The 17,612-nt window shown below is 38.0% G+C and overlaps 1 protein-coding gene across 1 annotated transcript; it reads left to right on the top strand.

Moving 5' to 3' along the window:
- The first annotated feature begins 2,450 nt into the window (after positions 1-2,450).
- Positions 2,451-9,966, top strand: mis18a (MIS18 kinetochore protein A). The gene is made up of 5 exons (XM_088639612.1): positions 2,451-2,786; positions 2,904-2,970; positions 5,940-6,062; positions 7,446-7,545; positions 9,609-9,966. Exons 1-5 carry the CDS (start codon positions 2,588-2,590, stop codon positions 9,678-9,680), a joined length of 561 nt encoding a protein of 186 aa, XP_088495738.1. The 5' UTR covers positions 2,451-2,587; the 3' UTR covers positions 9,681-9,966.
- The last annotated feature ends 7,646 nt before the right edge of the window (positions 9,967-17,612 follow it).

The following is a 17,612-nucleotide window of genomic DNA, read 5'->3' as shown; positions in this document are numbered from 1 at the left end:
TGACATGAAATGTCCCAATCGTCAGATTGTTTAAACCCTGTTTAAACTGTATTTCATGTTAAAAATTAGCTCTAGTTTGTTTTGAAAATGAAATTTCAAAACCACTTTGCTGTATACAACGATGACTGCCTAAACATTCTGCGCTGTAATAATATTTATTCTTATGCAGATAATGTTTAAAAGAACACGAGGTTTGCAAATTCTATAGTTTTAGCTAAAAGCAATCATAGCATTACATTGTAAGCTACATACTCCTGCCTTTTAATTTGTTGTGCAGCAATTAAACTGCACTTGAGTGTGTTTGAAAACTAGGGCAGATCTTAAAAGCCTTTTTAATCCTCATATCATGATTACAGGTATATTGACTATTGTCTACACCACTATATGGCCATAGCATATCAAAATAGTATTTTACTCCTTTTACCCTTACAAAACATCTTTTAAGTCCCAATAAAAAAATAACATCCAGTGACGGACAGCGCATGCTTTGACAACACTTACTGTAAAGTCACAGTGCCAGGACGGGCCATGTGCATCAGAATCAGACCGAGAAACACCACAAACGCAGCCAGTCCTATCCAGAACACAATGACAATGGAGTCTGAAAGAAAGTAGTTGACATCAGACTTAAGATTCTCATCGTTCCAGTTTCTTTAGTGTCTTTTTTTTTGTAAAGCTGTACTCACATTTGTTGAACTTCAACTGCTTTTCATCCACAATGACTGGATCCAAGTAGTCATAGTAATATTCCCAAACGTAAAATGAGGTGTTGGTTTGGTTTGTCATTTCAAGAAGCGTTTGCAAGGTTTTCAAAATCCCCTGCAGTAGCAAAACTCTACTTCTGTGTCAGACCAATTCAGGATGTACTCCTTTCTGATGAGGGTTTTAAAGGAAAAGACGAATAGAAGAACGAGAGGCCCAGCCTAGAATTGGTGGGGGGTGTTCTGAAGTCTGATTGGGTCAAATTGTTCAAGAGCAGGGCTGGATTAAAATGTTTTCTCTGCACAATCCTTGCAATAAATTAGGAACAGAAAAAGATCATATAAAAATAACAAACTTTGAGGTTTGCTCAGACTCGTTATCTTATACTTTTAGTTTAAGAATTGTGCATTTTTGCTTCCTAAGTTGAAGGATTTATTTTTTTGCATTTTGTCGTTTTGTTTACAACAATTTACAAAATAGTACACTGGTACATCATCTGAAAATCATCTGAAGCGACACTCATCTGCATGCAAGATGGTCTACCCCCCCATCAACGTTTTCTTCGGGACAAAGTGATATTTCCTTTTTTATGCGATTATTTTTACCCTCATGCATTGCATATTGTAATGCAGAAATATGTCAGTATGTAATAAATTACATTCATCTAATTTCCGAATGACGTTCCAATATAATACCCATACAACTGTCCATATAGGTTTTTTCTGTTTTCCAGCATTGTCTACAAGTTGTACAACTACAAGTTTAATGCAACAGTTGCGAAGTGTACATGGCTCTACTCATTACATTTGGATGAAGTAAGCGACATTTGGAAAACAAAAATGGATGACGTCAAGTAAATATTGCATAACTAATAAGGTTAAGGAGGTATCATAAAATGGGAACAAGTAAAGGTGTATGCCACGCTGAAAAGAGAAGAAAAGAAACACCCGAAGAAAGCTCCACAGCCGAAACGTTTTCAGCATGGCATACACCTGCACTTGTTCCTTTGCACGCTGACGCAGCTACCTACTGTACTTGAACTATCATATAAAGTAGTTAATTGAATTTACCCCGTAAAGACCCCCTTTGTGCAGAGATTTAAAATTAATGTAGATGATAACTGTGTCTTTTGTGCAAATAGCCCTGAAACCATACATCATTTATTTTGTTTAATCTTTTTTCATCAAGTGTAATCGTATTATAGTATGTATCACGGTGTTATCGATATTGTGGCGTCCTCGCCTGGCGTTGAGGCCGAAGAGTGCACGGCGAAGGGCAGGATGGAAGGAGGAGCCGAAGCGTGGATTGAGGGCTACTGGCCAGCGCGGGTTGACCATCTGGTGCGGTTGCATATTGTGGGTGGGCTGTTCGGTTGTCATGCAAATAGTTACCCCCGGTTTACACCCTTTTATGCCTGTACCCACTTAACAACCCTAAACATTGTAACGGTACCCCAAGTGACCCCCGTGTGACATAACGTGATTACGCAGTATCTTGTCTTCCACTATCTTTTGATGCAATGCTGGCAATAAACGGCAGTTTCCATTTTAAAAATACGTAATATAAAAATAATATAAAATATTAAAAAGCGCCTGAACTCCTGTCTGCATCTGCTCCGACCCAGTCTCACTACGATGTTACATCTGCTCTTGTTTGTATTGTATTTTTGTTTTGTTTTTAACGTTAAAAAAGCGAGCGACCCAAAGGAAAGGGGTGGGTCTGAACGTCACGTCATGCATATTCATTATTCATAAGTCTGCGCACATCATTATATACGGACAAGTGTTGAAGAAGCGTGTTGCTGTTTTATCCAGCCTCCCTGGACGTATTTCCGTTTCCTCGCGCTGGGTTTTTCGTCTTTCGTCTTAGTAGAAGTTCGAAAGTAATGGCGGGCAACAGTGACTTAAGTAGCCTTTTCCAGTCAATAAGTGACTTAGAGTACACGGCGCCGGAGGAGCGCATGTTGGACGAGGCGGAGAAAAATGTGCCTCCGGTTGTGTTCCTGTGTTTGAAGTGCAGTACGCCTCTCGGAGACTCTCTCGGTTGGGTTGGAAACTTAGGAGATGATCACATACTACTAAAACGTAAGGAAACCCTTATGTTATGTGTCAGTAAAGCAATGTATGGCATGCGTTTGCTTTATGCATTCGGTCTGTACCTCTTCTGCCTTATAAACTGTGTTTACTTCTGCATTGTGTCAGGCGCTACTGAAAATGTCTGTGTGAGTGAGGAGCACTATGTTTCCGGGACCCCAGACGAAAGAGGATGGTAGGAGTTTTTTTTTTTCTGTGTAATTAGGTTGGTGACACCCCCTTAGTGTACCCGCCACTCATTCCTTTCAAAACTAAAACTTTAATACCTGGTTTGTTGTATACTGTGAAATGCAAAGAATTACAGCGACTAAAAGAATATTGAAAGGCGGCAGGACTTCTCCAGAAATGGGTGGGTGGTTTTCTAAAAAGTCAGACTTTGAGACGGCTGTCCTGCGACATTCATACTTCCCGGGACATGAAATAGCCCCATTCCAGTGTAATAATGATCTGTCCAGGCCTGACCAGCACGGTATGAGCATAATCCCACTGTTCTTGCCATACAAACTTGCTTTGCATTGGCTACACGCAGCTGCAAAAGCCAATTTACTGTGACAGATCACGTCAAAGTCTGAGATGCATTACATTAGAGTCCTGCATGGTGGACAAACTATTTGTCGGTGTTGTGCAGTGTAATTCTGAGGTTAAATTAATAGCTCATGCACGCATGGAGAAATGAGTGTGCAGCAGATAATGACTAAACGCTTGCTCACCACAAACACAAAAACATGAGTTAATTAGCAAAACATTCAAAGAAGAGTAGAATTTCTTCTGATTCAACATACAGTAGGCAAGAATTACTGCAGTAAGTACAGGCAATTTTACACTGGATTCATGGCAAGTTTTAAGTCATAGGTGTCATCTAGTGATCTGCTCTCCCATCAATTATAGTACTTCTCAACTTTAGTTCTGCTTTAAATGTCTTAGAGATAATACAAGACTTAAATATAATGATTGTAAGATAAGATCACTTTATTTGCCATATCCAATTTCCTGCATTAGGAATTTGTCTTTTCACGTACCCCAGCTTGCTCTCCATTAGTCACAAAGGCACACAAATGGAGAGAGAGAAGCTTGGGTTCAGAGCGCAGGATCAGCCATTTATACGACGCCCCTGAAGCAGCTGGGGTTAAGGGCCTTGCTCAGGGGCCCAATGGAGTAGGATTCCTCTGCCATCTGTGGGATACGAGCCGGCAGCCTTCCAGCCACAGGCGTAGATCCTTAGCCACAGTGCCACCACTCTGGCCTGGTGTATTGTATTGTCTGGCTTGATTTAACAGGCTTTTTAACAACACCACTAATTTTTGCTTTACAAGCTTGCCTAGTTGAGGAACAACGATTTAACTAATGTATTGTGGTTTTAACACAGAACCACAGAAATATTACCAAAAGAGCCATACAGTGATGTGAAAAAGTGTTTCCCCCCTTCCTGTTTTCTTTTTTTTTTTGCATTTTTGTCACACTGAAATGTTTCAGATCATCAAACAAATTGAAATATTAGACAAGGATAACACAAGTAAACACAAAATGCAGTTTTTAAATGAAGGTTTTTATTATTAAGGGAAAAAAAAATCCAAACCTACATGGCCCTGTGTGAAAAAGTAATTGCCACACTTAGCAGCTAAAACTGCAATCAAGCGTTTGCGATAACTGGCAATGAGTCTTTTACAGCGCTTTGGAGAAATTTTGGCCCACTCATCTTTGCAGAATTGTTGTAACTCAGCCACATGGGAGGGTTTTCGAGCCTTAACCGCTTTTTTAAGGTCATGCCACAACATCTCAATCGGATTCAGGTCAGGATTTTGAACAGGCCACTCCAAAGTCTTCATTTTGTTTTTCTTAAGCCATTCAGAGGTGGACTTGCTAGTGTGTTTTGGATCATTGTCCTGCTGCAGAACCCAAGTGCGCTTCAGCTTGAGGTCACAAACAGATGGCCGGTATGATGTTCCTTTTCTGAAATGCTGTGTTACTTTTACGCCAGATGTAATGGGACACACACCTTCCAAAAAGTTCAACTTTTGTTTCGTCAGTCCACAGAGTATTTTCCCCAAAAGTCTTGGGGATCATCAAGATGTTTTCTGGCAAAACTGAGACGAGCCTTTATGTTTTTTTTGCTCAGCAGTGGTTTTCATCTTGGAACTCTGCCATGCAGGCCATTTTTGCCCAGTCTCTTTCTTATGGTGGAGTCATGAATGACCTTAACTGAGGCAAATGAAGCCTGCAGTTCTTTGGATGTTGTTGTGGGGTTTTTTCTGACCTCTTGGATGAGTCATCGCTGCGCTCTTGGGGTAATTTTGGTCGGTCGGCCGGCCACTCCTGGGAAGGTTCACCACTGTTCCATGTTTTCGCCATTTGTGGATAATGGCTCTCACTGTGGTTCGCTGGAGTCCCACAGCTTTAGAAATGGCTTTATAACCTTTTCCAGACTGATAAATCTCAATTACTCTGTTTCTCATTTGTTCCTGAATTTCTTTGGATCGCAGCATGATGTCTAGCTTTTGAGGATCTTTTGGTCTACTTCACTTTGTCAGGCAGGGCCTATTTAAGTGATTTCTTGATTGAGAACAGGTGTGGCAGTAATCAGGCCTGGGTGTGGCTAGAGAAATTGAACTCAGCTTTCCGAAGATGTGATAAACCACAGTTGATTTATGTTTTAATGGGGGGGGGGGGGGGCAATTACTTTTTCACACAGGGCCATGTAGGTTTGGATTTTTTTTTCCCTTAATAATAAAAACCTTCATTTAAAAACTGCATTTTGTGTTTACTTGTGTTATCTTTGTAAATATTTCAATTTGTTTGATCTGAAACATTTCAGTGTGACAAACATGCAAAAAAATAAGAAATCAGGAAGGGGGCAAACACTTTTTCACACCACTGTATATAGTGTTCACAGTTCAAGTTAACTTGGCTTCTGTTGTTTAAGGCTTGAACTTTTGAAATGACATATAGGGCACCATCTATATCCAGGCATCACTGGGATTATTATGATGGGTACCACACAAATGTCCCGTCACTGTTTTATTCAGTACCTTACCTTCACACCTCCATAGAGCACACCTGGATCCGTGCTGGTTTTGAAGACTTCCTGTAGGTGCTCTGTTGTGGATCTTTCCCGTCCAGTCTGTCTAATTTATTTTTTACTTTAAGCCTGATCGCGAAGCTGACCTGTCGCAGCTGCTGTTGTCATCTTGGCAAGATATTCGTCTCTACGCCTAAATGTTTTGACTACAAGAGATTTCTGTACTGCCTGAAATGTGAAAATATTGAAAGGTATGGACTTATCATGAGGCATATTTTTGTATTAATTACTGTTCAGTTAGTTTGGCTTGATAGGGTTTAGAAATTTAAGTCTAAATATTGGAGGGAAGATATCTGGTTCCAGATGTTTTTTTTATTTAAGTAAAATAGTATGAAATTCTCATCTGCAGTGACAGTGTGAAAGTATACCAATTTATGCATCTGGGCATTGACTGCAGCAATTCAAGTCTAATATCTTGATGAGGTCCATTGGAAGTGTCTATCTTGGGATTTGAACCAACAACACTCTCGATTCCAGAGCCCAAACCACATAACACCACATGGTGCTCCTGAAATGTCATGAGTATGAAAAAATCTAGTTCAAACAAATGTTTAATGGAACAACGTATTTTGATGCAGATGTGGTCTGTGTTCCAATGCACCAAGTGCAATATCACATATGTCCACCAGAGGATGCAAAATCTACATTATGGTTTTATTCAGACAACATTTATCAAACAGGTGTATTTTAACCTGCCAGCATGCAGCATTTGTGTTGTGTTTGGCAGTAGCCACACCAGAAGTTTCCTTGTTTGTGTGGTAGGGGTGGAGGCAGAGCTGAGATTCACAGAATCATTGGATAAAGATATGCCCACAAAATCACTGTCTCTTGGAAAGTTTTGAGAAAGCTGGAGGAGAGGCAGATGTGTGAATTTATTTACCTGTGGAACATTTTATGCTTTGCTGCAGGGCTTACACTAATTTCCTGGAGGGTCTCAGTATTTTTTGTTTCTTGCTTTACCTGAGTTCTCCATTATATAGTTATTAATAGTATAACTAATGTTCTAAACAGGCTCCACTGTGTTTTCTACATAACTGTGACTTTAATGAAGTGAATGTTTTGAGCGGTCAGCTGCAATAGAGCTAAAGAATAATCCCATATGTCTAAGTGAGCAAAATAATGAGGTTAATTGTTTAATTGACTGCTCAAGTATGAACAGAAAGAGAGCATGATAATCCATATTTTCTTTCTTGTGTGTACATTCAAACAAAAACCTACCACCAATTTAGTTTATACAGAGTTTTTCTTTTAAAAATTTGTAACATTCCATTTTCCTTTTTGTTGCTTCCCATGACAAATTTCTGCTGCAGTGAAATGTAACCCTGTCTGATCGATCCACCCATAGTGGCTGTTTCGAGAGCTGGGGTTTAACTTGTCATAAGTGTCCCTGGCTCTGGTCTGAATCTCTTCCTGTGATCTCCTGCTTACTGCAAAGGTCTCTTGGATTCATGAGATATTTGATTGCCTCTGGAAGTTCTTGTAAGGGGGAGGGGTTCCTATTTATTTTTAACCACTGGTATGGAAAATCCCTTCAGATCAGTTTAGAAGGATTTTAACTTTACTCTCTGTTCCAGCTATACGGTGGATTCCGGAACGGAGAAGTTGTGTCATGATGAAGAGGATGAGCCCGTAACTCTGGAATATAAGATGACGTTAAAAAATGAGATTAAGAAGGTAAATATTTCCAGAAGTATGGACTAAAGATATAGACCAGCCAAAGCCCTTCATTCCATCTACAGTAATACTGTAGCTTATTAGAAGTGACTTGAAGTGTGAAGTTCGTGTTGCGTGCATTGAAAGTTTTTAAGCCTATTACAATGTAAACTTTGTGTAGAGCTCGGTATTATGTTACTAAAGAGAATATTGTTGTCTTTAATACAGACTAGTTTGTATGTTTGATTTTGGTTTTGGCCTGGGTGCATTTGAGCCTGAATAAAATTACTCCAATCCTCTGTCTGGCATCGAGAGCATAGAGGTAGTTTGCAGATGTAACCAGTAGAGGGCACTGAAGGCAAGGCCTTGGCTGAATGAAAAATGTTTGTATAGTGAGAACCACAAACTGTGGGTCTGTTTGTTTTGGTGCTAAATACAAATTTTAATCTTTTTTTTCTTCTGTGAACTGCAACATCTCTCAAACATGGCAGTGTTATTTGAAAGTATGCATCCGTTACGTGAACTGTATCAAACTGGTGACTTTAGTCTAAGGTTGCTGCTGGAAGAGGTGTTAGTGGGGCCAGCAGGGGGCGCTCACCCTGCGGTCCATGTGTGTCCTAATTCCCCAGCATAGTGATGGGGACACTATACTGTAAACAGGTGCCGTCCTTTGGATAAGACAAAAGCGAAGTCCTGACTCTGTGGTCATTAAAAATCCCAGGGCGTTTCTCGAAAAGAGTAGGGGTGTAACCCTGAAATCCTGGCTAACTTTCCCACTGACCTTTACCAATCATGGCCTCCTAATACTCCACATCTATGAACTGGCCTCATCACTCTGCTCTCCTTCCCACTGAGAGCTGATGTGTGGTGAGCATTCTGGTGCACTATGGCTGCAGTTGCATCATCCAGGTGGGTGCTGCACATTATTGGTGGTGGAGGGGAGTCCCCATTACCTGTAAAGCACTTTGAGTGGAGTGTCCAGAAAAGTGCTGTATAAGTTTTTCCTTTCCTTGGTATTTAAATTCTGGGCAATGGAAATTTTAGGCTCCAGCTCCCCCGTGTATCAGAAAAAGTAGTTAGAAAATGGATGGATGGATCTGTTTGGTTCTGCTTTGATAGATTTATCCACATGTATTGACACATCACATTGCATGTGATTCATTTCTCAATAAAATGATTTTTTTCTTTAAACCAGCCCAGAGCATCATAGGTACTTGAAACCTGTATACTTGTGGCACGTCATAAACCTTAAAACAAATACAAGGAGATACCATCATCTATCCACCTATTTTCTAACCACTTCATCCAATTCAGGGCAGCCAGAGCCTATCCCGGCAAGCAGCAGGCGCAAGATGGAGTACATCCTGGATGGGACATTAAACCATTGCAGGGCAGACACAGATACGCATTCACACCAGGGCCAATTTTCCCACAAGCCAATTAACCTACCAGTATGTTTCTGGAGTCTGGAAGGAAACCAGAGCACCTGGTGAAAACCCACTCAGACAAAAGGAGAATATACAAACTCTACGCAGATAGCTCCCAAGGTCTGAAATTGAACTTGGGCTCTAAAATGAGATACCTCCCTTTTTAAATGTTGCTAACAGAGTAAGTATGCCTAATTGAATCTCTAATGTTGTTCAAAAGGATAATCTTGTCTACTTTTGCCCAGAAGAGAAAATGACATGTTCAAAGGGAGGTTAAAAATCATTAGAGAGAGAAGGATGAAAACAATTTAGCTTTTTGTCCAGTTGTAATTGTTTTTTGGTTCTCCTGTGGCTTAATCTCTGCAATAATTCACTTGAAGTCTAAATGGGACCTTTTATCCCACTGAAGAACACAAGATACTAGAAGCTTAAATTAATCAGATACATTCATGGTCTAAACACTTAATCAGACAAAGGAATGCTGCTAAATGTTTAGTTATTCCAGCAATGTTTAAATAAAATGTTCTGTATAAAGTTTACAAATATCCAAAGATCTAGGATCTTAAATATCTAATGAACTTTAAACTGTTTGCTTTGTATTATTTGTAAGCTTTGTTTTGGTTTGCAACTAAAATATTTTTTCTTTTGATTTGACAGGTCAAATCTGTTATTTTAACACTGGAGCAGAAGATATCGGAACTTGAAAGTAAATTTCAAAAAGATCTGTAATCCTGTTTCTGATTTCCAAGGTGAAATTGGGTGCAAAAGTTAGTAAACTATACCGTGTAAAGTTTTAAAGCTTGTCTTTATGTTTGTGAATCTGAGTTTAATAACTTACTGTTTTTGCATCTTTGTCTGGGTTCTGTTGAGCTTCAAGTTCTTAATTATTTCTTAAGTTCTTAATAAGAGTAGTTTCACTAGTTTCATTATTCTCTAAACAGATTGAATGCTGCCCATATAACTACTGGCTTTCCAAATGAGTTTGTTTCTGTTTAATAAATGTTGTCTGAATAAATATTTTGTGAATTTGTGACTTCATAAAATGTTTTCCATGAAATAACTGTATTTTAGGGAATTAACTTTTCAGTTATTTGATGTAGGAGATAAAGACAGTACTCAATACTTATATTCCATGGTCTTGTACCACGTTTTAGAAAAAAGAAGCTCAAGGTTTTATGAAATCAAAATGCAACATTTAAACCCATTTTCTTATTTAAATTCTGAAAATCTTGTAGTGCCCTCCAGATATTTATTCTCCCATGAAATGGGGAAAAAAAATCATCCTGTAACTAGATTTTAAAAATGCTATTGTAATCAGAATATCATTGCACAAAGCCAAAGCCATATTTGTCAGAATTGAATTCCAGTATACACAATGCTTACATTTTTCCTGCATAATTAATAATTTAAAATTAAAAATGATTAAAAACCTACCTGCAGTGAAGTACTTGTCTATTGAAATGCCATGGAACTATAAGGATGTCCACCTGTTTTCCCTGGCATAAAACAACAACAACAAAACATTCAGGAATAGCGTGCATCATCATGGTTAAGGTTAGAGAGCACGTTTTTTTATCTCCACAGATTGGAAAAGAATTCCTAAAAAGCGATAGTGTCCATTATTAAGACGGTTAAGGCTACTCTTATTGTGTCAGCCCTACCAGGAAGTATCTCAACATTGCAGGGGATTTGATTTCAGTATGACAGTCAATGTTATGTTTGGTGTAAAAAAGATTAAGCTAATGTCGAGCTGCCAAGAAGCTCAAGCTTGGCTGTAAACTGGACATTCAAGCATGCGTTCGAATTTCCTAAAGAATCGTGAACTGAAAATAATGGGATCTTAATCACCAGATGTCAATCCTTTCGAACGGGAATTGAGTAATGAAGGCACTAGAGCAATTCTGCCTGGTGGAATGTTAAAATAACCTTCAAAATCTCCTAGCCCATTACAGGAGGTGTCTTGTTAGTTTAATCCATGCTGGGATTTACAAAACAACTCCAGAGGTGTGAGTTAATGTGATTTTTGCCCAGTACAGTGCTTAAAATGTAACATTTTATTTTCATAACACCATTTTCGTTGTATGGTCTTTATATTTAATGGGGGGTATGAATGTATAAATGTATGAATAAATATGGTGGGGCTACACGTAATATTTTTCATCTTCTTGGCGTGATCAGCTCTGTGAATGTAACCCACTAAATTAGGTGATGTTTATTTCTACAAGACTGTGTCAATTTAGGTGGCAAATTTATTTTTGCTGTATATACCTGGTTTTCTTTGTGGCCATTTAAAAAAAAGCTCCACACTATGCCCAAATAATATATACAGTACAGCTATTGTGCTTTGATCTTCAAAAGTTGGTTTTGATGTGCCTAATGATGTCTAAAATACATATCACTAACGATAGATGTCTCAAATACAAATGCTTTCAGATTTCCTCTCATTAAATGGCATTAAATGTTTGGTGCCAGAAGAAACAATATAATTTCTGTCTTGTGTGGTCTCCAAGGATTTCTTTTTTCTTTTGTCTTCAATTTTTCAAGAAACATTTTTTCTGACTGAAGAGAGCTCAGGGTGAACTGGTTTACTTTGGTTAAACTTTATTCCCCAGGCTAACTGAACACTTGTTTTTGCTTATGTCTTTGCTTTACAGACTGATTTCACTGTTTAAAGGGTGCGATAGACATTAAGGAAATATATCTTTGAAAAATAATTTTAGACTTTTCCAGATAAATACTGGTCTCTTTGGAAATTAGATTTTTTTTTGTATTGAAAATGTTCTCATCGACCTGTTTTCTTTATGGTTCTACATTTGTTTGGCATAAACATTTGCGACACCATAGCAACCGCATCCCACCTGAAATGGACTTTGTTTGGCAGTTGTGACCAATGGGAATCTTAACAGTCCAATCCCTGAAGTCCTAAACAATGTCGGTCTTTAATATTTTTTTAATGATATATTTTAAATCCTCTTTGGTTAGAGTCTAATAATGTAGGCTTCATTTTAGCTCAACAGCTTCACTAAACCTATAGAAACAGAAAAATAAAGATATAGACCAACCACAAAGCTGTATCTAAGGACCCCTGATAATGAATTGCATGTGCTGTAGGTATTACTGTGATGTCATTGCAAGTCAGTGCTCTTATTCATTTTGCCTGCAGACATCTGTGATCCAGCTTTCATAGCAGTTAATCTCCTAGGCCCCTGCTTTTTACACAAAGTACGTCATTTGTTTACGAGGACCACGAGGCCTTGTTGTTTTTCCCTTGACAGGAGCAGGGTCACCAGCAACAGTGTCTTTTGTAAATTGTTTATGACTCAGATTTCTCAAAAGGGTAGGTAAACAACTGTTACCAGAAAGGCACTTTCAAGATCTTACCTGGGAAGACTGTTAGAGTAAGCTAACTCCTCTGACCTAACGGAGCAGAGTGGTGGCTCACAGGCTAAGGATCTGCGCCTGTGGCAGGAAGGTTGCCGGTTCAAATCTTGCGGCCGGCAGAGGAATCCTACTCTGTTGGGCCCCTGAGCAAGGCCCTTAACTCCAACTGCTCCAGGGGCACCGTATAAATGGCTGACCCTGCGCTCTGACCCCCAGATTCTCTCCCTAACTGTGTGTCTCATGGAGAGCAAGCTGGGGTATGCAAAAAGACAAATTCCTAATGCAATAAAGTGATCTTATCGTTTGTTATCTTATCTTAACCTGGAAAGAGTGTGAGGCAGGTCTGAGAGAGCTCAGGTGCTCTCACTCCTGAACAGAATCCCAGGATTTTGCAGGGCTACCGAGGAAACAACAAGCTTGAGCTGCTGGTCTCATGGGTACTGATATTGTTGTTTGGGGGGCTTATTTATTTTGTACCGCAGTAACTCTATGACATTGAGCAGGCTCCAGAGGGCTGAGCCTTTTGTGGGAGGCTTGTCACAGATGCAGCTCTGCTCATGACTTCCTGCCTTCATCCCCAGTATAAAAGGATGTCCTTGAAGACACTCTGAAGAGGTGTGTTCATCATCACTTTCAAAAAGAGAAAGCACCGGCGCAGTTCATTTCTGTGTGGCTGTTTTCAAAAGAGTGTGGAGGAAGCCCAAAAGTTATCTGTTTGGACAGAGCAATCAAGGAAAAAAAGTCCTTGTTCCTTTCAGTTCACTGCTTTAGTAAAGTGCTTGATTTTAACTCAGTAGCTCAGTCGGCAATGTTTGAGATCTGAAATGAGTTAGAAGTAGCAGTTCAAGTCACACAGGAAGAGTGGCAGATTAAGTTAACTAAGTTAGCATCAGATCTGTGCATCACCTGTCAAACTGTCAGGATTGTTGTATCACTCAGGTTGACATGAATAGCTGATACTAATTTCGTAGTATCAAAGTAACAAATTCTGGCACTGTTATGTTTTATACTGAAAAAATCAGTGATAATACTTTGTGTTATTCCCATTTTCTGTGATTTCTTAAGGAGTCTATTTTGAAAAAAAAAACGAATGAGATTCATTAGACAGGAGTAGTCTAATACTTTAGTAGTCTAAAGTAAAATCAGTGATAATACTTTGTGTTATTCCCATTTTCTGTGATTTCTTAAGGAGTCTATTTTGAAAAAAAAAAACTAATGAGATTCATTAGACAGGAGTAGTGCGTTTCTTTTGTGCATCTCTATATTTCCCAAAACAAATGAAATTATTTGTAAGAAAAGAAACTATTTTGTTTTGATATTTGTTGAAATCTGTTGCTTTTACTATTTTCCTAATTTTTTAAATGTTTTCAAGATGTTTTACATAACACATCCTAGTTTGATTGAAAGCTACATATATTGAAAATATATATTTTGTCCATGTCCCAATCTCATGGTTGTGAACTGGAGCGTTTCTCTTACTGTGTGCAGAATGTACTTAACCGTTTATGAACATAAAAAAGTAGAGAGAAAGCATTTAAGGAGCATAAATTTCCATACATTTCAGTTTGTATAATTATGGAATAGCATGTCGTTTACTTTATCTGCTTCATTTATTTGCTTATCATAACAGCTCCTCTATTTATATTAATCAGAATTGTGTAGCAATAGTCATGCATTGTTTTTCAGAATGAAAATAATTGTGTTGTTTTATATAGAATTTCATTACATTAAGTGAGTTCCTTCATTAACACCCTTTGTTCATGTTGCAAAAATACTAAGCAATGGTCTTTTTTTTCTCCTGAAACCAAAGCAGGAAAAGGGATTAATCTAGATTTGTGTCCTAATCCTGAACAGATTGACATGGGTTGGAGACTCATGAACAAAGAGAGTAGCCTGTCCTTCATATGAGAGTCATAACAGACTAACAATGTTTATCTGCTCACAAAAAGCCTGTTTATCACACCCAGACTGTCTTCTAAAATCCTCAGATACAGAGCCGTGTATTGGTCAGTGTTGGTTGGTCAGTGGTTTAGCTTTTAATTTTCTGTTTTTCTTTCCCAAAGTTAATAACCGCAAGTATTAAAAATGGGGGAGAGTTCTTTTATTTTTTGTTGGTTTTTGACTTTGTTTAGGTCATCTTTCCTTCTAGTTTGGTGATTTTTGTTTACACTGTTGGATTGTTTGTTTATTGTTCGATGCCTTTCCACATCCTCATTCATATCTGTTGTTCAGTGTCAGGTGTACCTGTTTTCAATTCCTTCTAGATTTTGAATTTTAGGTCTGAAGAAATTATATTAAATTAAAATTTAATTGTATTATATTATATTACAGAGTCTGTAATAGGGAATATAAGCCGCCGAATATAAGACTGAACTGAAAAGTCTTCTATTTGTCTTCAAGAAAATTAAGTCAGTACTCCTTTTATGCCTGTATATTAATGCACTATTTAGGTTTTCTCATTTATTGTTTTGTATATTTGATTCAGCTGTGTGCAGTTTCTGGGAACCTCTGGTATAATGCCATCTGCTGTCTCCAGTCTCTTCGAAGGCTAATTTGCAGGTCAGTCAAGATACAGTTTTTATTCTCACAGAACCACTTTAGCTGACACATCACAAAGCAACAGCTGACAGCCAATGCATCTCAATGACATTCATGTGCTCATTTTGTTGAGGGTCTCTTAAAAAGCCGCCAATTAAATCTGGCCTGAGGGGAGCGATCTCTCACTGCTTTAGCAAAACCTTTTGCAAATATTTGGAAAATGTGTTTTGATCTGTCTTCATGTCACAAATTCAATTCAGCCATTTTCAATTTTTAATAGCAATTGTTTTGAAAACAATCTCAAACTACAATAAGTCCCATCATGTAAGTCTACAAGGCATTTATTTATTGTTGCATTATCCTCTGAATGTTTTCTGCTCCTTGTTTATCTTGGATAAATCTTATTACGTGCAGAAAGAAGCGACAAACTATTGGTACTTGCTATAGAAAGAGTCACCTTTTACACCTTGTAAATTTATTTTAGATGTCATTGCCAAGAAAAAGGATACTGTACGGACTTAGATTCCCAATTTATATGTATATAACACAGACACATATAATAAATAGGCAGTATAACAAGAGTCTACACTTTAATATGACCAGTTATTAAATTATAATTTTACATCTGTTAAACTGTATCACGCTTATGAAACGAAAGAATATTCTAACAAATTCTGACAAAATAATTACAATGCATTCTTACTTTTTGCAGACAAAAGTAAGATTTGTCAGAAATCATTAGGCAGTTCTTTCATATTAAAGCTATATGCTGTGAATATCCAAAATGTCTACTCTAGAGCCCATTTTAATTCAAAACCATTTAGTCACAAGGAGAAAACAGTGGTCCCCTTCATGTGGGGCCAGGCTTAGTAGGTGTTTTAAAATGACCATACAGTATATTTAAACAAAAGGCTCTGTTCTTTTGCTGTTAATCCTAGCTCCCACTCGTTGATTTTCATCGCTCGTGTCTACAGATTTAAAGAGGGTGGGATTTTGGAAAACACTTGTTTTTGTCAGTGAGATTTTCTCCTGTCTGAGGAAAGCCCATTGTACAGTTATGCTTTGAATTTATAATATAGAACAGATTAGAGGCAAGATTAGGAGCAAACCTGTTATCGCCTGTGTTTACAGCTGTTCGGCAGAGAGCACATGTTGCTTTAGACAGAAACTTGATACCTGAAATCCAAGGAACAATTGCTGGCACAAATATGATCTGGTTATACTATGCAGATTAAGAAACTACTTTATTGAAATTCTTGGCTTTTGTAATGGGAGCTCTTTTTTGTTCTCCCATTGTTTGGATTCATTTTGAGCACTTTGAAATACTATCCTGCAAAAGTAAACAAGTCATTAAAACAAATTATGTCACAAAACGGAAACAAAATTTTCTGATACTATCTGATACTGCCTTCCTAACCTGATCTGAATCAGCATTTCATATTTTTCCTGGGTTGATGAAGATGTAAAGTACAATGATCATAACAGACCACCTCCAGACACTGTTTTAAGACCTTGGGAAGGGAATTCAACACTTTGCAAAAGAAACTGTTTCACTTAGCAAGACTAGAATAAGTCAATTTCTACATACAGGTTCCTTTTATTTTTTGTTCAAATGAATAAACAAACTTCTTTTGGCAAAACAAGGACTTTACTATTGCATTTTCTACTGGAATGGCCTGGGTTATATGGGGGAAATTATTGCACAGCCTTTCCCAGTACATTAATTCAATGTTTCCTATCTCAGGCATGGGGCTGCATAATCATTGTGCCCATGTCCACAAGGTGCACTGAAGATTATTACTGGAGATCTAAGGTTTGTATTTCCCAAACTCCTCCTCCTCTTGGCTGCATTATTCTTGACTCGAATTAGATCATTGCCTCCTAATGCCCCCTTGTAGACAAAGCACTACAGTTCGTCGCAAACACACACATTAGTTTGTCATTCCAAAAGCTTCCACTCTCTTTGCACTTGTAATACTCTGCAGGCAACCTTCTTTGGTGCTACAATTATTCTAGATGCTCCTCTCCAACACCATCATTCCAAACCTACAAATGATGTTTAAGCACTCCAAGATTGTTTTCTGTAAGCTTGGATGGTTATTATAAAATCTTCTGGGCTTCAAGATAACCCATTTTTGGAACTGTGATTTCTGACATTAGATAGTCCTGGTCCGACCAAATTTTAACCCGCTGGCCAATAGCAAATTCCAGACCCAGCACATGATAACTGGTTTGAACTGTAAATCATGAAGGTACTGTCAACAAACAGCTGTATTCACATACTGGGTCTGTAACCTCTGACTAGTAGATTAGTCCAATTATTTAATCTGAATGCTAGACATGCTCTGAATGAAAGTATTCCAGTGAGTCGACACTCATATCATTATTTATTCTTTCTCAGCATAAAAATCTTTTTAAACTTCTGGCATTTGCAGTACAGAAAAAAGGTTCAAAGTATTATTTTTGTTAGCAAGACTACTTGATTACTTATAATTGTGAATGCTTTGCTTTTTTCCTTGTATACAAATCTCATTCCCTGTAGAATTATTTAAGGAACAAAAACTATCCAAGTTGTGAAAAAAGAATCATTTAGAGTAGCAAAAAGTTATACAGTCAAAGCAAGACTGAATGATGCAGGGACAAATTTGGTCACCTGAAAAGGTTATAAACTGTATTAAAAAGCAATACAAGATTATGGAATTATTAAGCATGTTTCTCACCATAGAAGACAGTAATAGTAGA

Source organism: Lepisosteus platostomus, chromosome 7 (assembly GCF_059453375.1).
Source record: "Lepisosteus platostomus isolate fLepPlt1 chromosome 7, fLepPlt1.hap1, whole genome shotgun sequence".
In the NCBI taxonomy this organism is placed as follows: domain Eukaryota; kingdom Metazoa; phylum Chordata; class Actinopteri; order Semionotiformes; family Lepisosteidae; genus Lepisosteus; species Lepisosteus platostomus.
Note: the sequence above shows the minus strand (reverse complement) of the source record. Positions and strands in the feature narration are given on the sequence as shown.

Bases quoted from the DNA above. Each gene is read 5' to 3' on its own strand.
- mis18a (XM_088639612.1), top strand. From the start codon at position 2,588: ATGGCGGGCAACAGTGACTTAAGTAGCCTTTTCCAGTCAATAAGTGAC. The intron at 2,787-2,903 runs GTAAGGAAACCC...GCATTGTGTCAG, and splicing joins TGATCACATACTACTAAAAC to GCGCTACTGAAAATGTCTGT. The intron at 7,546-9,608 runs GTAAATATTTCC...TTGATTTGACAG, and splicing joins TAAAAAATGAGATTAAGAAG to GTCAAATCTGTTATTTTAAC.